Source organism: Triturus cristatus, chromosome 2_1 (assembly GCF_964204655.1).
Source record: "Triturus cristatus chromosome 2_1, aTriCri1.1, whole genome shotgun sequence".
Classification (NCBI taxonomy): Eukaryota; Metazoa; Chordata; class Amphibia; order Caudata; family Salamandridae; genus Triturus; species Triturus cristatus.
Genome location: NC_140581.1, coordinates 905,046,633 through 905,068,979, shown reverse-complemented (window position 1 = coordinate 905,068,979; position 22,347 = coordinate 905,046,633). Strand labels below are relative to the sequence as shown.

The following is a 22,347-nucleotide window of genomic DNA, read 5'->3' as shown; positions in this document are numbered from 1 at the left end:
CACATTTTTGTGTGGGAAAGTTGTGGCATCACCGGGCTGACACAAATTTCCTACCACCCAGCGTTCCCCCGGGTCTCCAGATAAAAACGGTGCCTCACTCGTGTGGGAGGCCCAAGTACCCGCGACAGGCAAGGCCCCAAAACGTATTGAGGTGACATGAAAATTGCCTACCTCAAAACGACCTGGTTTTGCAAGGGGGGTCACCTGGGTTTTTGGCCCCGTGCTCGGCGGCCACCTAGGGGAACCTACCAAACCCACACATTTCTGAAAACTAGACACCCGGGGGATTCCAGGGAGGTATGGCTTGCGTGGATCGCCCAACGTTTCCTTACCCAGAATGCCCTGCAAACCTCAAATTTAGCTGAAAAAATCACCTTTTTCACACATTTTTGTGTGGGAAAGTTGAGGCATCACCGGGCTGACACAAATTTCCTACCACCCAGCGTTCCCCCGGGTCTCCCGATAAAAACGGTGCCTCACTTGTGTGGGAGGCCCAAGTACCCGTGAGGAGTGGGTATATAGGTTGGATCCTAGACGGTAAGTCAACTACTACCTGGACCGTGTTAAGGACACAAAACCAGAGGAGCAGCTCTTCACGGGGTACTGTGGTGCCAAGAAAAGCAAAGTGGTACAGAAAAGGACCTTTTCAATGTGGATCATCCTCTGCATTAAGACCTGCTATGCGTGAAGAGGAACCTCCAGAAGGGATCAGGGCCCAAGCCATCACTCTTGCCTTTGCAAGAGGAGTTCCAAATGCAAAGTTATTCAGGGCAGTACCGAGGGCGTTTCAGTACACATTCACAAAGAATTACTGCCTGTATTCCGAGGTGTGTAGAGACTGTCATTTTAAAGATGGGTGGTGGGCGCACTCGAATTTTGAAGGATAAACAGAATTTTACCGGTAGGCGTGCAATATTGCCTTATGCTTGCGTGGCACGTGTAATGTAAGAAAGGGGGTGGCCTAGTATGAAATTTACTAGGACTGCAATATGCACAGCTCTGAGATTTTTCAAACATTTAATTCATTTTACATCAAAATAAACAATAATCATATTCAATTTTTCACATGAATTTACACAAAATACATGATTCTTCAATGTGTATGCATTTATGCAGTAATAGACACAAGTAACTATCTGCGTAACTTTTCAAACACCCAATGCATTTCGGGACATTTGTGGTCCCTTCGTCAGGGGTAAACTGTTGGAAAAGAAAGGAGAGTATATATCAAAAATCTGCACGTTGCGTGAGCAGGAGGTCGTATTTTTTGAAATTTAAGTAGGTATACGATACCTTGTCATAGTTCACATAAGTTACATGTTCATGTATCTAAGGAAAAGATTCAAAATAATGGAAATATAAGAAATACTGATCTCACTATTGGTTAGTCATTTTGCCAGACCCATCTTGCAGGATGACCTAGTATAACCATCCATCCACCCTCCTCTAAGGTAGATATGGCTATGGAACCTATTTTGAGAAATATGCAGGTAGAAGTAGTCATCAGAAGAAAAATGTACTTACCTGCAATAACAAATGTTCTGGTTGACACCATCTACCTGCAGATTCCACACAGACCCACCCACCTCCCTGTATGATAGTAATAAAGAAAGGTTAATAAAATCCCAAATATACATATATTTTGGTACAGCACTACTCTATCGATGTCAGTCGATCTGGTTGCCTTAATGGCAGGGGAAAAATGGATGGAAACTGATTGTGCCAGAGTGCAGGTGGAAGCATCCGTCAGATATTTCAGGTATTGATGATGTGCTGTATGCATTGGCATATGAAAACATGCATTTTTCAGATCCAATATAGTCATGTTTCCTTTGTGCAATACATTTACCACTTCACTCTTGAAATGCAATATCCTGACTGATTTGTTCAGGAACCTCAAGTCTAAAATCAGTCTGAATGTACTGTCCTCTGGTATGAGAAAAGATACAATACCCCCCTCTCCCTTATTCCAAATGTGGTACTTCTTCTGTTGCTCCTTTTGAAAAAGTGATGTAATTTTCTCCAACTGTAGTAGTAATTGATCCTTATTAGTTCCGTCATTTGCTACTGGATGTGTAACTCTGTACAACTAACACGTTTTGTTCACATGGGCACCTCAGGTCCAAAAAGATCCCTATCACTTGTGGAGTCCCCCTGGGTTTCATACAACCCAGTCATCTTCAAGTGCTACATGGAGGTGGTTGGTGCTCTACTCTCAGATGATAGCATCAAAATTCATTAAATGCCGAATATATACTACTCTACTTGAAAGTCTTCTCTGCTTCAGACATTCAATGCCTTAAAAACTGCCTGTACATACTTCAGACCTGAGTGTCCAGCAGCTACCTGAAGCTTAACTCAACCAAAACAAAATACCGGTTATTTTCTAAGAACAAGAAAAAAGTACAAACTTGGCTCAATTACCTGAACCTTGACAACTTCAAACACCAACTTTCATTGAATGACAAGTCACTTGGATTCACATTGGACATCAATCCCATCTCAAGAAAACACCGTCAATAAAACAAATGAGGCCTAGTAGCAGCTGACTCTTCTAGAAAAGTGAAATGGTTTAGTCTAGAATGTGACTTCAGAACAGCTGTTCAAGGCCCGGGACTTTTGGATCTGGATTGTAGCTATGCCCTACTCTATGTCCTCTCAAATTTCACACTAGCACTCCTCTAGGCAATCCAACATGCTACAGCACATCTCATCCAAAGCCTTAAAACATGATCGCTTTACCCCCACCCTGATAGAACTCAATTGGCTCCCCTTGCCGGTACGCAACATCTTCAAAACCAAAGGCATCATTTACAAAGCCATCCCAGCCAGCACCCCTGCTTAATTCGGAGACAAGCTCACCATCTCTAGTGATTCTTGGCACAGCAGCTGTAGCCAGGAGACCATCAGACTGTAGACTAAGAAGTGTAAAAAACAAATAAAAAGCAAGGCCGTTGGCCTTTTCCATCTCATCTCACAGAATCTGAAACAACATCACCGTATCCATCTGGACCGCCCGAATACTGATCCAATTTATTAGCTGAAGATATATCTTTTTAAAGGACACTACATCACAGTGCATTAACCGTCCACAACCCAATTACCTCTCCTAAAACTCGTTGGCTTTATGCTCATCTTTGACTCAGGACAGTGTTCTGTTGCCTTTTAGCCAGGTTCACCATAAGAAAGTACCACATACTTCAATTCTGTTCTGTAGATATAATCCACTGATCAAGGATAATTCTTTTCATTTTGCTGGAAGTAGCCTTTGTCTTTCTCTAATAGGCGTTTCATTATCAGCGAGAATGCGAAAGAAATCACTTTGCCAAGACCAGTCTATTCCATGTGGGCATCTAGGTATCCATCTTAAACTACCTTGTGTACTGCGGTGTTTGACGAAAAAGGCACGTCTGCTTTCGATGTTAATACTGACTGATAAGGTTGTCTTTAACCACCAGCCTGTGTGACTAACTTTAAATGGTAAGGGCATTGTTGTGGCAAAGCCTCCTTGATTTTGACATCTTTGCCCTTTTTTACCTTTTAGAGCTTTTCGTCCACTTTTTAGCTAAAAAGATGTTTCCTGTAAAAAGGTGTAAGAAGTGTTGTTGCACCTTGTTCAAGGCCCAGAAATTCATGACCATGCATATTGTATCCGCTGTTGTGCAGTAGTGCTCTGCATGCAGAATGTATCTAAGGAATCGAGGGCACAACAAACTCCCTCACTAGAAACCACCTTGCACACTTGTATTATCAACCCTCGGTGTAATATCCCTATTTTTTTTTTTACTTCTTCTTTAAAGTGCTTTTTAACTAAGTCTTAAGTTTCCTGTTGTAGAATTGAAAAAGACCTTTAATATTGGTAGGTACTGATTAGCTTTCTTTGACAGTCTCAATGAGAATATAGTCTTCCTCCGCTTCCAACTGCACGGTAAACCCATGGTGCAGTGCTGCACTCGGACTACAGCAAGGTAAGAGGAGGCTTGAAAGATAAAGGGGTGAGGCACCATCAAACCTAATTCTTCAAATATAGACTCCAGGGTGGACAGATCACTAGTTTATCATTCAATTATATTCCATTTCTCTTCCGTACATTCATTTAATTCGGATTCAGTAGGCTCACTTCCTTCGTAGTGTTCTCTTTCCTTGGCTAGAACAGACAGTCTTCGAGATGCAGGGGGTGGGAGTCGGGTCCAGAGCTGGTGGCGTCATGCTCAGCACCCGGCAAGGCCTTTGACAGAACAGAAGGAACCTCCCATGTAGAAACAGCTGTGGGGTGGCTCAAAACAGTGCCAACCCTCGACCTCCTGTTAGACAGGGGCCGCCGACGGAGGATCTATATAGGTTCCTTGGAACTACAAGATGCCAGGTTGGCAGAGATAGAAAATCTGGAATATGACCCGAGTATCTGCTATCGAGCGGCCCATGGGGCGCCATAAAGTTATTTCTAGAGATTCTCCACTGCATGTTTAAGCAGGGGCGAAGCTACCATGAGTGCAGGAGGTGCAGTGCACCGGGGCCCAGTGAACCCTGCTAATTGCTGTATATTACTACCCCAGGAGCAGGGGCTATTTTACTTTTTGGCAACAAGGCCCGTGGCATCCTTTCTGCGCTAATGTATTTAAAGACCATGCTATTAATATTGAAGCAGTGTGGTGGAAAAGGTTATGTGCTATGAATTTTGTGCTGGTAGAAATAAATGGCAAGTATCACAAGTTGAAACGCGTCCATCGTTGAATACATACTGATGTGAACGCAGAAGATAATGCATACTGTGCCATCCATATATCATAAAAAAATCCTAAAATTGAATTTTTATAAAGGCACATACTGTTCCCAGCGTCATATCACTTAAAAGCTTCTTTTTAGAAGACACCCGTTGTTTGCAGTTCATGTAAAATGTATCTTTTTTCATAAAGATGCAGACTAATATGTGGGCACGCGTGAGTGTTTCTTTTCAAACGAAACAAAATGCTTGGTGTCGATACATTATTTCGAAGTGTGTGCTTATTCAACTGTTTTACATAGGCTTTTACCTCAAATTTTCGAAAAAATTCAACAGTGCAGAGCACGGTGCTCAATAGTGGAGACAGAATATATATAAAGGGCGCGATAGGTCATAGTCTAAAGAAACATTTTACAAACAACGTCTCCTGGACACTATTTAGATGCTGAAGTACCGGCTCCACAAGAAAACCGACAGAGCATCTGGGCTACGCTTGTGAACACGTAGGCTCTAAATATTGTACTAACTGGTGCCCCTACTACCGTCCACAGGTGTCACAAACAAATTCAGTATAAGTGATACAGAGAATAAATACAATATGAAAAATAACATCCACACATTGAGTAGGTATAACTAAATATTGCAAACGGAAGAGCAAATTTTATTTAATGATGAAATATAACAAATTATGGCATTTTGTATTTACCAGCAAGTTCATGAATTCTGTTCGAAAATTAGTTCTCTACTTTTCACTTCAAAATACTTTTAGAACCAATAGAAGGTTCAAAAATGTGAATCTAATACTTTCGCTCCTTCCAGTAAAACTGCGTAGGTTAGCAGTTGCACAGCATAAATATGTCCCTTTTTGCAAAACCCTCAAAAACAAGATCCGCTTTTCTTTCACGCCGCTGCAGATGCAAATCCTTGATCACCTACAGTTCTCTGCTTCAGCGTTTCTTTTACCTTTTTTTCCACCCTAAAATGGGGAAATCGAAAACAAAGGATTAATTATTTGTTGAAACACTTGACCTCATGCTTTATTAATTTAACAAGGACAGTTGTAGCTTAAGACTGATAATGGGCGACAAACTTGGTGTCTATAGCTTCTCAAGCTCCACTTGTAATGATTCATTGTAGAAGACATGTACCTTTCTTAAAGTAGTGCACCACGAGCCGCGTTTGCAGAGTGGCTGAGAAAGGGGGTGAGGCCTTCGAAGACCTCTTCGCAATGCCGCAGTGTGGGACTTATTGGAGATAACAGGCGGGGTTAGTTGGCCTCCAAGGACGTCATTGCCCTAGTAAGACCCACACAGCAGGATTGCTGAGATCTGGTAGGGGCCACGCCCCCTTTTACCACCACTCAGCAAATGCACCTCCTGGCGCAGTACTAGTTGGGGGATGAAGTCCCCTTCGCACTTGAGGATCCTTGGGGGCCAACTAGTCCTCCTGTTACCTCCAGTAAGACTCACATAGCTGGATTGCTGAGAGGTTCTCAGAGGCCATGCGCCCTTCCTTCTCCGCTCTGCAAACATGCCTCCTGGCACACTACTAGTAGGAGGATAAAGACACCCTGGCTACACCCACTTTCCCCACCACTCTGCAGAACGAGTCTCCTGGCGCATTACTAGTTGGTGGTTGAGTCCTCTTGAGGGCCCTTGGGGGCCAACTAACCCAAATGTTACCTTCAATAAGACCCACACAGCTGGATTGCTGAGCGGTCATCAGAGGCCACGCCCCCTTTCTCCACCACTCTGCAAACGTGCCTCCTGGTACTCTCCTGGTTAGAGGAGGAAGTCCACTTTAATCCCGAGGTCCTCAGGAGGCAAAGGGATCTCACCCACCCTGCCAGCAGTGCGCCGAAAGGCGTGTTTGTGGAGTGGTGGAGAAAGGGGGCATCATTAAAACATTAGCCCTGGGGAGGTAGCCGTCCCAAGGGCGCAGGGGTTGCCGCGAGGGGAAAAACTTGCATAAAAATAGAAAGATGCTCCGGGGAGGTGGCGCTCCTGAGGCTTTAGGCATTCTAGGAGGGAGGGAAGGGGCCATGTGCTCCACCCCTCCTACTTATTTACACATGGCCCCAGGATCTGGCCCATCCGGGGGCCAATATTAAACAAAGAGCAGAAGCCCGCAGTTCGCCTTTTTGGTTTAATTTCGACGGGAGCCGCGGATCCAACGCGACTCCCGCTGAATTTATGAAAAAAAAATGTATGGCCCTGGCGGGTCCTGTGTGACCCCCTCAAGAGGCCTGGGGGTCACAGTGTTTTTACCCTGCCCCCTTTTCTTTTTTTAAAAACATTTTTTCTTGTGACTCAGTTCAACTGAGTCACAAGTTGGCTGACAACACTTCCTGGCTTGAAGTGTTGGAAGCCAATCAGATATCAGCCATGAGATTGGGAGGGGTCATGGATCCACTGCGGCCTCAGTTGTATATCTGAAAAATCTTTACATTTCTCAGCAATTACTAAATGGATTTACACCATTTACCAAAAAGGGAGCTTTCTGGACCGAGAGCTTCCTTTCTGTCAAAATTGGTGTAATTACTTTCACTATTTCGGGCTGTAGTCATGTCTAATGTTCCTATGGAAATTAACACGGAGAATATGCGTTTTGGGCTCCCCTCTTGTTCTTGGCTCTCGCTTGACGGATCACCCAAAAAGTTTCAAGACAGCAGCTGAAGTGAGCATTAAACCAGTTTTGAAAAGTTTGCAAAGATTTGTCAAATGACAACAAAGTTATTGGCAAATGAAAAAACGCTCTTCCTATGAAAACTACATCCTAACCAGAAGGTAATATACATATACACACACAGACACACACACACACAAGAAGCGCAAGTCAGATAATGTCAGTCGCTGGGAAACTATCATACAGCCGCCAATCTTGAATTACAGCAGTTTTATGAGTAATACATGGCGTACTTTCTTCCTTGGAACTGAAACAGTGTGGGAAGGTTTGGGTGCCACCTTTATATGCATTTTCCAGACAGGGGATGTTGATCAACTCCCTCAAGTCCAGGAACCGGTTTGGGGTGGCTCCCTCACAGTTTTGACAAACCAGTGATGATGCTGGTTCCAAGCAGGAGTATCTAAAACATGAGCACAATGAAAAGTGAACAGGCTGCACCTGACTCATCAGCCTTCCTGAAGGAGCAATTAGAAAAAGACAAAAGGGCAGACCATGGATTGAAGCTTTCTCACTTTTACCAGAATCTGATGACTTACCCTTCCTCCACTACCATCAACCAAATTGCAAGGCACAGGAACAACTAATCGGCAATCTCCTGCTAAAACGTCCTCACAGAATTTCTAAGAGTAACCTCCCAACCATCAGTGTCAAGGGCTGTTCCCTTCAGCTCCAGTAATGCAGACAATACACAACTGTCTGGGAAAGCTGTATTCCATCCTCCATCGTGTGCCATGTCCAATCAGGAGCTATCCAAAATTGATCCCAATGTTCCCATTAATAAGATTATCAAAACAACACAGTCTTGCCACTATTCATACTATACACACATACAACCAACACTAACATGGGATTGTCTGCGCAAGGAACTGAGTGTCACGCCATCTTCACTCCCATGGTCCAGTAGACTGTTCTCCTCCTGACCCATGAAAAAGATCTGTTATCAAACCATAAAAAGGAAGTATGCTGCCCCCAATGTTTAAAGTGAGCTCTCCAGGACAGGGACAGTAGTCTCATGTCAATAAAGAGGGCATGCTTTGTGCGCTCCCTCCAAGCAACAGAACAAGTTCTGGAACTTAGAATCACCAAGATCAGACCTAGGCGTCAGCACATATGCTAGATTAGTGGGTCAGCAGGGCCAACAAAAGCGTTAAGATGAACAAGCTACTTACCTTCGGTAACACTTTCTGGTAGAGATTATCTAGAGCAGATTCCTCACCTTTTGAACATTCTCCAAGCATCAGACTCAGTCCGGAAACATTTCAGCAGTACCGCCGCATGGTGGTGGCTGGTGCCACACGTCTCCAGAAATGACATGCAGAGCATATATAGGTGCCACTTCCTGCACACTGATGTCAGTTGCTTTTGAGAGTGTCCGCACCCCCAGACGCAGAGCCCCAAAGGCATAATGGTGTGACCAGTGTGCAGATTCCCAGACTTGGGATCTTCTTTATGGATAAAGTCCAAGCACAGAACAGCAATGATGGGATGGTTAGTGAGATATCTGCAGCTTGTTAGAGTCTGTACCAGAAAAGGCATTGACAAAGCATAATGCCCCTCTCAGTGTACCCGACTGTCCAGACAATATTGCTTCGTGAACATATGGAGGAACACACATGTAGCTGCCTGGCACATGTCAAGGATAGGAACTCTGCATGCCAATGCAGTGGTAGCTTTGGCTCTGGTAGAATGAGCATGCAGTACTTTCAGAGGCGGCTATTTGGCGAATTTGAAGACGATCTTAATGCAACGTATTATCCTGCGGAGAAGGATGTCTTCTGAACAGCCATGCTTTTTTCACTCCAGAGAAAAACACAAAGAACTGATCATCAATTTGGTGTTATTTGGTATGATCTATGTAAAAGTTCAGTGCTGTCTTGGGGTCCAAGCGGTGGAGTCTATCTTCCTCCATAAAGGGGTGAGACGGGCATAGTACACCAGCAAGGTGATGTTCTGGAAGACGTGCTACTGTGTTACAACTTTAGGCAAGAAAGATGTCTGTCTCTGCAAAACCAGGTTGTCTAAGAAGGTGGTGTAAGGCGAGATGAGACAGAGCTTGAAGATCACTCATGCTGCGCTGAAGATATTAAGACAAGGAATACCATCTTGATGGTGAGAAAGAGTAGCTGTGAAGCAGCTTGAAGAGAGTGCACATCCGAAAGTTAAGGACCAGGTTAAGGTCCCAGAGGGAATGACAAAGGGAGAGGGAGGAAAAAATGCTGTAAACCTTTCAAAAAGTGCATAACAACTGTAAACAAACTAATGAGGGCTGATCAGCCAACCCACAAAAAGCTAAAAGAGTCGAAAGGTACCTTTAAAAAAAAAAAAAGGTTTTATTAGGTAATTTAGAACAATACAATCAACAAGCAGGGGTAAGCGTCATAAATACCACTTCATACAAAAATTAACTACAACAGTGTCCCCCACATGGGAAGGGGTAGGAGCAAGCAAGCAATGATGCAGACCATGCACTGAACAATCACATTAGAGGCATATATACAGTCAATGTCCAGACAGATGCGTCAATCACAGCCATCATCAGTGTTATCCGCTTTTAAAGCTAGGTAGAAACTCAGGGATTCCCAAATATCCCGTGGGTGAGCTTGCGGGTGTTGTAGCTCTTCATAGTAGTCTGTATGCTCCCTAGAAAGAACGTCATTTCTCAAGCAGTCCGCCATTGTAGGTGATGGGCCTCTAATCCATTGGCCAGCTATTTCTTAGCCAACAAGAGTAACACTCCCACCAATCGCTTTCAGTATGTGTTCTGTGTATCCCAGTAGATCTAGTAGTGGGGTGCAGTCGATTGTGTGGACTGCTATCTCAGATAAGGTGTTAAGTATGTCTTCCCAGTATTGGAAGATTGGCGGGCATTCCCATGCTAGGTGGAAGAAGCCCACAGGATCACAGGGGCATCTAGGACATAGTGCCGATCTCGCCGTGCCAATCCTATGTAAGTGCTGTGGCGTGCACTAAAATCTATTTAGAAATTTAAAGTGGAGCAGTTTGTGTCTGTAATTAATTGAGATCAGTTTAGTTTGGGAGCAGCAGTATTTCCATACATCCGTGCCTATGTCCTACTCCATACCCACTTTCCATTTTTTAGGGTCTCCTTTGAGTGCTTGTGCACATTTCCGTGTACAATTCATACAAGGGGGATACTGCCTCTGTTCGGTTTGGATAAGATAGGTGAGTGGAGACTAAATCAAGTGGTTTGGTGATGACGGTAGGCCAAGCGGCGCTGGCTGCGTGTCACAGACAGTTGTAGACAAAGACATCAAGTGGTGTTGTGTTTCTAGCTAGCAAAATTGATCCAGGGTAAGGAATGTGCCTTCTCTAAAAGGAGGTACCCTTTAACCGTGCCCAGAGCCAAGCCATGACAGCTTAGAGACAATACAAATACCAAAACATCAGGTTACCTTACCTTAAGAGGGTCTATCTGCATCGTACCGCACCAAACCACAAATGTGTCTCAATGACGGGCGTATACAGCATTTGTCAAGGGACACTTGGCTCCCAGATGCCAAAGACCAGGAGTTCTGGATACAATAATCTCTGGGTTGACAATCCAGAACCAATAGGATGACTTGGTCCTGATCTTCTAGAGAACTCAGACAGGAGTGGTAAAGGCGGAAAGGCATTAAAAAGTCCTGAGTTCCACTTGAGGTGGAAAATGCTTCAGAGCAAGAGATGTCTTGGAAACTCCAACCCGGTTCAGTTATGACTTTGCATGCTCTCTGCGGTGACAAACAGATCGAGCCAAGGTTCTCCCCATTCTTGGACGGGACCTTGTACGACTTCCAGCTGCAACTGCTACTTGTGATCTGCTAGGCACTGAAAGCGGAGCCTGTTCACTCTGACATTCAACGATCCTGCCTGCCAGAAGGTTCACCACCAGGGAAATTCCTTGGTGGTCCAGCCATTTCCAGTGGCGCAAGGCCTCCTGGCCCAGAGTCCGTGACCCCACCCTGTTTTTTGCAGTTCCACATGGTGCTGTTGTCGCCTGTGAGCACCTGTACCTTGATGAACGAATGACAATGAATGAATGAATGAACAGGCATTTATAAAGAGCTCTATTACTCCATGGAGTGCCCTAGCGCTATGCACCTTAGTCCACACATATAAGCCAGATCAGTTTAGACTTGGTTAAATAACCATGTTTTCAATGTTTTCCTGAAATGAGACAAATCTGTCAGGCTCCGGATCTCCGAGGGAAGTTTGCTCCAAGCTGATAAGTCTAAGAAGGCGAAGGATTTGCCACCAGTCCTAGTACGTCTCATTGTATACATTGTGGCTAGGAAGAGATGGAGCGTAGATGTTATCATGCATTCATCTTCAGCAATTCCTACCTCAGAAATAATTTGACACTTATCAAATAAATGAGACAAAACAAATGATAAAAGTTGCCTACTTAGTGAAAGTTTCACCTGCACTGTTATGATTTAGATTCTGCATCGTAAAAGCACGCAGAATGTTAGAATAAATAATGATGTGGCAATGAGAAACTATGGTACGAAAACGACAATGTTATGCTTAAGCATTTACGTATTTTATGAGAAAATATATTTTTTTTAAAACACTCTGCAACCTTGAGAATTTATATTGTCACAGTATTAATGTGCAATGAAAACGTATTTTCGTTTTACTGCATTAGTACATTTCGATAGACATTAACTTAACGTAAAGAACGCACGTAACAGAGATTTGACATAGATTTGTATAAGGCTTTACTGAAACGTGAATAAATGAAACGCGGACTTTAAGGTAACCTGTTGAAATAAGCTTACATGGCAACGTATAGAAAATAATGACCTGCTACTTGAAAGAAATATTTTTGTTTTAGTAATGCTTAATACTGATATGAATTTAATGTGAAACTGTGCATTTGATTAACTCGACTAACTAAAATGTTTAGAAATATGTGATGTTTTAAATATTGACACTCTCGCAATTTAGCTATTCACTGGTTAGGTCTCAAAGGCTTTCTTTCCTTAGCCAGTGTTAAATTATGTCACCCAGTCCCTATGAGAACTTTCGAAAAAGTTTTCATTTGCGTTCTAGTTTTAATAGTCTCTCTCCACACTCGTAGCATATTTGATGGAAATTGTAGCAAAGTTTTGCAACATCCCTGCAGAATGCGCCTGGGAACCGACTGATGGCAGATGACTCAAGGTACCGCCTACTTTCGAGGATGTTACTAGACTCTAACCAAATAGAAAATAATGATCCCAACATAAAGCATGAGAAATGGATTATTTAATTCTTCCGGATATGTATAATTTACCGATCACCACAATACAGCCCGTCGTGTACGACCAAGGAAACCCCATGGACCAACGGAACCAATACATTAAGCGGTGTGAACTGGAACATATTGGAGTGTAATTGCCCAAAATTAAGGAGGAGTCGCGGGCTGGCTGTCTGATTTACCTTGCTTTCCCCGACTGGCATGCTGTTGTTTTTTTCTCCAATCCATGCATGTTTCTTTCACAAGACTTTTCTTTCTTTGCCCCTTTCCACTAATTTTTGGTGGTATAGACTAACGAACAGAATTCTAGCGAACTGAGACTTTATCAGGACTCCTTGCCGGCTGACAAGCGTGTGCGGGAAAGAACCTTTCGGCTGAGAGGTTATCTGACTCCTGATGTGGCAAGATGGATGCTGCATAAAAGGACACAAACTAATTTACTTGAGGACAGATTCCGAAAAAACATTGATTGGTTTCTATGAGCATCACTGAACCCGTAATTTCAAGTACTGTGTGGTTTTCTTAGCATTAGCCTGTTATTACATCCGATCTTTAACTGGATTTCTGTTCTTACCTGCATTCTTGAGGCATTAGATAAATGTTGTTCCTGAATTATCTATCGATTTGGTCTAGTTCTTTTGGTGATATTCTTTGTCTCAAGGAATCTATACTCATGGTTGATAAAGGTATTAAGTTATGCTGAGTCATTACATTGAAGTTAACAGTTATCTATTTCAGGTCCTCATAGAATAATTGTTCATTGTCCAAATATTCTAGTCCCTTATGGCTCAACACAAGGATCCATTGGAGGAACTAAGAAATGGTAATAGTAGCAGCTTAGTAAGGTGATTTAAAGGAGAAGTGAAATAAGTTGAGAACTATGTTTGTGTTATAGGCATGATAGCTTGAGTACATGCTAATGAAGTTAGAAGAAAATTTATTTTTGTGAAATATTTTCTCCATGCGTTTCTGCTGCATCAGAAGGCTTTGGCTGAATGAAGGCATCTGGAGGGAGCATAAAAACGAATGCATGCCCATAGATATTCTGAGCCCGTCTGATTAAAGGCTTTATGGACCAGAACAAGAGTCTTAAGATTCTCTTTTTTTATAGGGAGCCAATGCAATGCCTTTAAATGTGGAGACACATGAACTATCAAAGGCAATTCCAGGAGCGTATGTGCTGCCGCATTTTGGACCACCTGTACTTGATTGATGAGGTAGTAAGGCAGGCCCAAATATAAGGCGTTGCCATAGTCCAACCTAGATGACACCAGTGCCTGTATCACCTGTTTCCTGGCTGAGAAGGAGAAACAATGAAGAAACATTCTTAAGATATGGAGTCACTCTAAGCATGACCCTACTACTGAGTTCACATGCGTTAAAAATGAAAGGCCATCATCAATTTAAATGCTCAAATTCTTCACCGAGTTCGCTTGGTGCCCTGGAAAGGGGAATTCAGCTGGTCAAAAAGATTGCCATGATTCCTGGGCCAGCTTAGTTTTTTCTGCATTAAATTTGAGCTGATGAAGTTAGCCTCTGGAAGACAGCTGCTAAGCAAGTTCTAATGTTTTCACCATGGAACCCGGTCTTACAGTCCCATGAAAACATAAGCTGGGTGTCATCAGCGTATGAATTTATTTTCGCTCCCAGAGCCTCCGCAAGTAGAGCAAGAGGAGTAAGGTAGATGTTGAATAAGGTAGAGGTTGATGGATGGCAGGATGGCTTTCAACTTGAGGGATGTGACCGTGTTAGTGATCCTTGCACGGGCACACAGCATATTCTTTCATTTAATAATGACATTCGGATGTCAAGAAATGAATTCATGTACTCCGAAGTGTTATATTATAGAGACTTCATTTATTTTCAAGTAGTTGATTGCACGTGAAAACAGCGTGTTTTGAATTGCTTCTCATGCCTCAGACATGCTAATCCAAGCCTTTTTCTGGGCACGCCACAAAACACGGAGAAACATCATCAGAAGTGAATCAAAATACCCAATGCATTTCGAGCTCTTATGGGCTCTTCTTCAGGGGTTTCACTACAAATAGAAAACATGTATCAATGAATTACAATTCCAAACCCATTGTGACAGAACACTGTGCACAATTTATAAAAAAATACAAAAAACTATGCCGTAAATTGCAATCAGCCCTTAAACAGCATTTTCCCTCTAAAATGGTAACACTGAGTTACCTAAACAATGTCCTAGAGGTCCCTTAGTCTAAATCATTTGCCTTGCCTTCTCTAATTTGCCATGCTGTAGTTAAAGCACACGTAGATATCAACCCCCGCAATTCTCCACGAGCACAATGCCCGAGCTCCGGTAAACAGCCTATTATTCACGTACCTCCGTGTTCCTTCATTTATCTCCTGCTGCTCTTTTCTTGATTACCGGACCGAACTCCCTGATCTTACTCAACTTTTAAACCGTGCACCATAACCCCTCCTCTCCTCACAACCCAATCATAAACCTCCGACAGTTTACCTCCCAACCTACTGACTACCCATCCCACAATGCAATGTATCCAACTGTGCTCGACCGCAAGGGCCGAGCCCAAATCACTAATTCACGACTATTACCACCAACTGACACCCCTAAAACATTACCAAAAATTGCCCCGCTCAAGAGTGCTTAAAACCACCACAGTTAAGAAGAAAAAGGCAAACAAAAGTGTGCACAGTAACACTATGATGGAAACTAAGGAAGGCTTTCAACGCCAAGCGGGTGGCCCTCAGCGCCAGAAGGTTGATATAGATCTGGGACTCTGACTGAGACCAGAGGCCTCTGATTTCACCTCCCCCCATGGCCATCCAAACCCTGCAGCAATGCGTCAGTCACCACTGTGAGATCTGGGTGGGGAAGGGAGAGGTGTCTGCCTCAGACCCAACTGCGGGCCAGCAACCAGCACTACAGATCTTTTGCAGTCTCCTCCAAAATCTGAATGTTATCGGAGTGGTCCCCTTGATGTTGGGCTCACTGGGACTTCAGCTCCTACTGCGGAGCCCACATATGCCACCTGGTGTGCTCTACCAGTAGCATGCCGGAGGACATCAGTTCCAGGAGCCTCGGAGTTGACTTCACTGAAATCTAGGACTGAGGCTGAAAGGGGAACACATCCTGAATGTCCAAGAATCTCTTCCCCGAGAGAAAGGCATGAAACAGAACAGTGTCCAGCTTGGCCCAGATAAAGGGGACCATCTGAGAAGGAATCCGGTGTGACTTCAGCATGTTGATAGTGAACCTCAAAGATGACAGGAGATTCACCGTAGTCTGGAGGTGGTTGATGACTGCCTGGGGCGAGCCCGCCTTCAATGGCCAGTCTTCAAGCTGGGGGAAGACTGGAACCACTGAACTCCAAAAGTGTGCCTCCACAACCGCCATCATTGTGGTGAACATCCCAGGGTTGCTGGAGAGACACAGCAAACAGATAATTCTCCTGTCCCACCATGAACCGCAGGTACTGCCGGCAGGTCCGCAGGGCGGGTACATGGAAATAGGTGTCCTTCAGGTCCAACGCCACCATCCAGTCTACAGGGTCGAAGGCAGACAATGCTTGGGCCAAGGTGAGCATTTTGAATTTCTTCTTCCGGAGGAAGGTATTAAGAGGGTACAAGTCTAAAATAGGACAAAGGCCTCCATCCTTCTAGGGCCCCAGAAAGTAGCGGGAATAACAACCACTTAGTACTTCTGGCACTGGTACCCTCTTGACAGTTCCTTTGGCAAAAAGGGCTTGCACTTATTGCTGCAAAATAGAGAGATGATCCTCCATCAGTCGCTGGGGGGATGCTGGAATATGTATGATAGAGAAGAGATGAAGGGCAAGGCATATTTCCTGTGAACTATCTGAAGGAACCATATGTCTGAAATTATGGCTTGCCAACAGTTAGCAATCACTGAATACTGCCTCCCATCGGGTGGCTATGCTACCTTAAGGACACGCTAAGGAGTTTTTTCCGATGGGGCTGCAGAGGGGGAGGGGGCAGTGGACTGAGCAGCCATTGACCTAGACTGCAGGGATGGAGGGCACTATGGCCTCGACAAGGAAACTGCTGGGTTCCTTGCTGAGGATGGACAGGCTTGTGGTATGGGACAGCACTGCCAAAGCTGCAAAAGGAGCAGTATGGTTGGTGCAGCTGGTGTGCTGAGGCAGATACGCCCAGAGAGTGTGCTGTAGCCCTGCTCTCTTTGAATCACTCTAATCAGCCTTGTCCCCAAACAGGCAAGTCCTGTCAAAAGCTATGTCCATAAGGGAGGACTGGACTTCGCCTGATAACCAGGTCGATCGCAACTGTGCATGGCGGCCAATGGTAACACTGCTGCCAAAGCTTGCCCAATGGAATCGGTGTTACCCAAATAATAACGAATTGTGAACTAGGCCGCATTACAACTGTCTTGACTAGCCTGGGGAAGAACCGGTCAAAACTCTTCAGGAATACCAGGGAGGACTTGAGCCACTGAGTCCCAAAGTGTGTGGGAGTAGCATCCCAGGCGACAGCTGGCATTTACCGAACAGACAGCCAGGCTGGTGGGAGAGAAAACCCACTTGCAAAGCATCTCCACCCATTTGGACTCCCTATCTAGGACAAGAGTCAGAAAGATGCTGGCGCTAGATCTGCTTGACTCCACTAAACCTTCAGAGGAAGGGTGCTGAGACAGGAAAGCACAGTCGCTAGGGCAGGGCACTGGCGTCTTACTATTTGTCTGTGCTGACTAGGTGTGGGGGGGGGGGGCAGGCTTCCAACAAGGCTAACTTATGACTCAGATGGCAGAAGGGGCTTAGAAGATGTTTGCCCCTACTGGAAGACTTCCATCAGCACATTTGTTTTAACCTCCAAGGTGGGGAGCTGGAGGTCAAACATTTCAGCTGCCCTACGCATTACCATGGCGTAGGAAGTGGATTGTTTTGTGGCTCCTCCAGGGGTGAGAGAAGAGCTGATTCAGGAGAAGTATTGAGGATGCTGGTGTACCAAATGTCCTCATGATAGGGCTGAGTGAACTTATCGCCCACTTCATAATCGTTGTCCGAGTATATGCCCAAAATGGAGAGAAAGGTGTGTGTTTTCCCTTATAGAGGTGTCAGTCAGATCAAGTGGGGGGAAGCGGCGACTCAACAGTGGCAGGAACGCCGAAGAGTCAGAGGATACTGAAGGTATCTCCTCATCAGCGTTGATGGATTTGGCACCGGCATCAAAATTCTAACAACCTGGGTGGACTGTGGCGCCAGAGGTGGGTTGTAATCGGAGCTGGAGCCATTGTGATGGACTGAGAGGGTTCAAGTTGCACCTTGGGCAAACCCACCAGTGGTACTCCAGAGGGAAGGCTTCTCGGCTCCTTGCGGCATGCCGGAGGGAGTTGGCAAAGATCAGAAGACCCAGAGCACGGTCTCACAGAACTCTTCGATCTGTTTTGGTGTGGTGGATGGCCACAGAAACTCGTGTTATTGCCAGAACCAGTTGTGGGATTGGTTCCGAAGCCGACTGACCCCAGGAGTGAGTGAGATCTAGAGCCATGGTTCTTTGCCCATGCCTTCTCAGGAGAAAATGAGTGCTGATAACTGTCAGTCAAGCTTCTATTTTTTTATGCTTCTTCTTAGACTTACCTGACGATATAGATTTCGCTGAAGACTGGCCTCTAGAACAGTTTTGTCGACTCCTGGTGCAAGACCCAGGCCAAACCTGTTTCATCGCAGGGCCTTCTTGTGTTTACCGATGTAGAGTTTTACCTTGGGGTCCCAGGTGGTCTTTGGGCAAATCGACATGCAGGGACAGCAGCCCGTAGCGTCATAACAACCCCAGGCACCGCAGCCACTCCTGATGGGGATCTGTCCCAGATATTTGTTTGCCACAGTCCCTACAGGTCTTAAAACATGTTGCTTTTTGTGGTGATATTCTCTCGCACACTGTGAAATTTAGATTACATTTCTGAGGTGTCTCCGAGAGATGAGTGAGCTTTGGATCTGCGCCTGGTGGCGCAGAAACAAAGGACCTGATGTCAGCATGGGGGCATGGTGCCTGTACAAACCCCAAACGTCATTTGATCGGCAAGCAGTTTTACTATTGAAAAGTCTCCAGATCCATTCTGATGCCTTGGGAATATTCCAAATGTGAGGAATCTGGGGCTAGAAGTCTATCAGAAATGGTGTATACAATAGTATAAGTGAGATTCCCATATCCAACTCTTCAAAAAGCAGTGTCTCAGGGAAACCTGTGGCACAATCAGCTTGCATTGAACATGGCTGTAAAATAGATTTTATGATGCAAATATAGAAGTATGGAATGTCAGAGGTATCTCTGGGGAAAAAGCTGACTTTGTGAATGTAATATAAATCCTGTCTCTGGGGTGCATTAAGAGGCTCAGAAGCAGTGAGCGGGAAACTGCCAAAACAGAAAAAAAGAAATACACCTTAATTGACTAGAGTATAGATCTCGGACTTAACATGTTATTTGGATTCTCAAGATGTTCTACCATCAAAATTAGGCAATCACGTTATCACTCATTTAGCCTATACTAATTGTTAGATTTGGGGGTCTCTAGTTGGCACAGGTAGGTACTTGTGACAAATAGGGACCCTCGCCTCTAGTCAGGGTAAGGGGGTACACTCCTAAAATAACCCCTGCTCACTCCCCTGGTAGCTTGGCACGAGCAGTCAGGCTTATCTCAGAGGCAGTGTGTAATCCAGTGACAACACTACAAATGGACACCACACAGGTTTTATATAAAAAATAAGTATACTTTATATAGATTTACCACAAAACCATAAACGACAAAAATAAACAATACTATTACTATAAGATGTTAGTTTTTAGCTCAGTTCAGTTCTTAAGATTCGTCACTTTGCGTCAATGTACCTTACGATGCGTTGCGCTTCCACGACAAGCAATGTCGCAGTGATGGAAACGCGGAAAAGTTCTGATGCAAAGAAATAAAGACGTGAAGATCTTCCAGGTGCGGCACGCTTCTCCGGGGATGGGAGAAGTTCTCGGTTCGATGCGTGGACTGCAGCGGCGACACCCTTGTTCAGAAGTGCGACGGCAACAGCTTCAGCTGCGACACTCTTCTCCCAGTTTGCGTGAAGCTTCTGCACATAACTACAGCGGCGACATGCTTGTTCAGAAATGCGACGGCAGCAGCTCCGACGGTGGCGCGCTTCTCTTGGGATGCGAGGTGCTTTCCTCGATGTGGTGCAATGCGACAGTTCCAGCAGCGACACCCTTGTTCAGAAGTGCGACGGCAGCAACAGCGACACGCTTCTTCCTCGTTGCGAGACCCCTTTCTCAATGCGGTGCAGTGCGATAACTCCGGCGGCGACACCTTTGTTCAGAAGTGCGACGGCAGGCAGCAGCGACGGCGACACGCTTCCTCTTTGTTGCGAGACGCTTCTCTCGATGCGGTGCAGTGCGGCAACTACAGCGGTGACACCCTTGTTCAGAAGTGTGACGGCAGCAGCAGCAACAGCGACACGCTTCGGCTTCGTTGAGTCGCCCTTCCAGCTCCTTGCGACACGCAGTCCCTCAGAAGGCCCAAAACAGCAGCAGGCACTTCCAAAGAACTCTGGGGAGCTGGGGGTTGAAGTCTGTTGTCCCTGAGACTTCAGCAGGAGGCAAGCTCTGTTCCAAGCCCTTGGAGAGCCTTACAAGCTGAAATAAGCACACAAAGTCTCTTCTCCTTCCTTTGCCAGTCAGGCAAACCACTGCAGGCCAATCCCCCAAGCAGCAATTCAGCTTAGGGATAGTCTCTCCTCTGTTTCTTCAGGTTCCGCTCCCCAGTAAAGGTTTGTTATTGTTCCAAAAGTGATCTAAATTCTTGGGATCAGGGTCCCACTACTTATACCCCAAAATGTTGTTCTCTGAGGGGAGAGGGGCCTTTGCCTGGTCCAAACCAGTTCCTGAGCACTCTGTTTACCAGACTTCTCCTTTCCTTTCACAGTGTAGGGCAGAAACATCAAGACACCCCACAGGATGTGGAGCCAGCATTGTGGAAGGCAAGTACAGCCCTGGAGCACTTTGTTGACAGGATTCCTTCTCTTCATTCACTGTGCAGGGCAGAGACATCAGCTGCTCCACAGGGGGTGGAGCCAGCACTGTGGGGGGCAGGCTCTGTCCTATTCAGTTCCCAGGTGCAACTCCTCCCTCCCATCTAGATGCAGATCTCTCTATTCACCACTGGGCGGACTCACCCTGTCACCTGGAATTCCCTAGCCCTGTCACTCACAGAAACCAGACAAAGGAATACACAACCTAGCAGAGGCAGGCTTGAAAGGTTATTTTCAAACACAGAATGTTAAAACCACCTTCACTAAAAGGTGTATTTTTGTTCAGGCATACTAAACTCGAATTTCTACCATGTTCTCTGAGTCAGTTAAGATTATAAACATGTAATAATCTAACAGCCCATTCTGGCCTATGGAGAACAGGTAGCCTTGCAATAGTGAAACACGAAAATGGCTGTAATTCCCTATTAGGACACGCCACACACATCAGGGCATGTCCTACCTTATACTTACAATGCACCCTGCCCTTGGGCCTACCATAGGGGTGTCTGATATGAAGAAAAGGGAAGGTTTATGGACTAGCAAGTGGGTGCACCTGCCCAGTCAGCTTAACAGTACCAGACTGTACGTAGGCTCTGCAATGGCAGACCTTAAGACACCCTTTTACAGGCTGCTTCTGTGGGTGGCACAATCAGTGCTGCAAGCCCACCAGCAGCATTTGGATTTACAAGCCCTGGGCACACTCAGTGCACTAAACTAGGGTCTGACAAGTAAACCAAATCAGTCAATCATGGAATCAATTAATCAATACATTCATTTACAATAGGGAGAGCATATGCACTTTAGCACTGATCAGCAGTGGTAAAGGGCCCAGAGTCATAAAACAGGTCAGAAAAAATATAGGAGGTAGGCAAAATGTTCAGGGATGACCCTGCAAAAAGGGCCAAGTCCAACACTAATGTTCTGGTCATCTTATAATTAACCCCTAACGACATACAACATTGACTATCGAGGTTGAATTAATTCAATTTTGAGAATGTAATAACTGTAAATCTAACTAAACCAAAGGAATGTCTTATGGCAAAATTACCAAACAGTTTTGAAATTAGTAGAATAACATGCATACCAGGTAAAATATACAACTACCTGGAGTAACTATTGACAACAAATTATTGAGAGTCAACCATATCTCCCCAAAAAGCCCAAATCACATAATAACTAAATCAGTGAAAAGGTGTGCACAAATAAGAGTGACTGGTCTTTCAATTACCATCTGATATTCTAACATCTGACATTCTAAGCTTATGATCTAGCTCCTTTATGTATCACCGGCATTCAATCCTAGAAGAGAACTGGAGCTGATTAAAACCTAAATGCATAAAATCTGTATTAAATCTACGTACCTCGATGCCACACTGTAAAATCAGACTTGAACTTTATTTAAAATGAAAGAATGAATGAAAGAGTATTTATAGAGCGCATGGTTACCCGGAGGCATCCCTGTGCTCATGAATCATGAATTATTCTTCCTAATGCAGCAAGAATCAACTATATTTGTCACTGGAGTAGAGCCAAAATGGATATCTTAAAGCAGCTAATTTTTGCCAAATTAAAACCAAAAGTAAAAAAATAATTTTGTGCTAAATTTAGCCCGCAGTGAAAAGGTTATAAAACAATATAATCTTCTGCAACTGGATTCACTTATC

The 22,347-nt window shown here is 44.7% G+C and overlaps 1 protein-coding gene across 2 annotated transcripts in view; it reads right to left on the bottom strand.

The window, feature by feature from the left end:
• Positions 1–5,347: 5,347 nt before the first annotated feature.
• GKAP1 (G kinase anchoring protein 1) overlaps positions 5,348–22,347 on the bottom strand; it is a 565,016-nt gene continuing 548,016 nt past the window's right edge. For both annotated transcript variants that reach the window (XM_085633148.1, XM_085633155.1), the window contains exon 12: positions 5,348–5,699. In XM_085633148.1, coding sequence (XP_085489274.1) covers positions 5,652–5,699 — 48 coding nt within the window. In that variant the 3' untranslated portion in view covers positions 5,348–5,651. The remainder of the gene's footprint in view (positions 5,700–22,347) is intronic.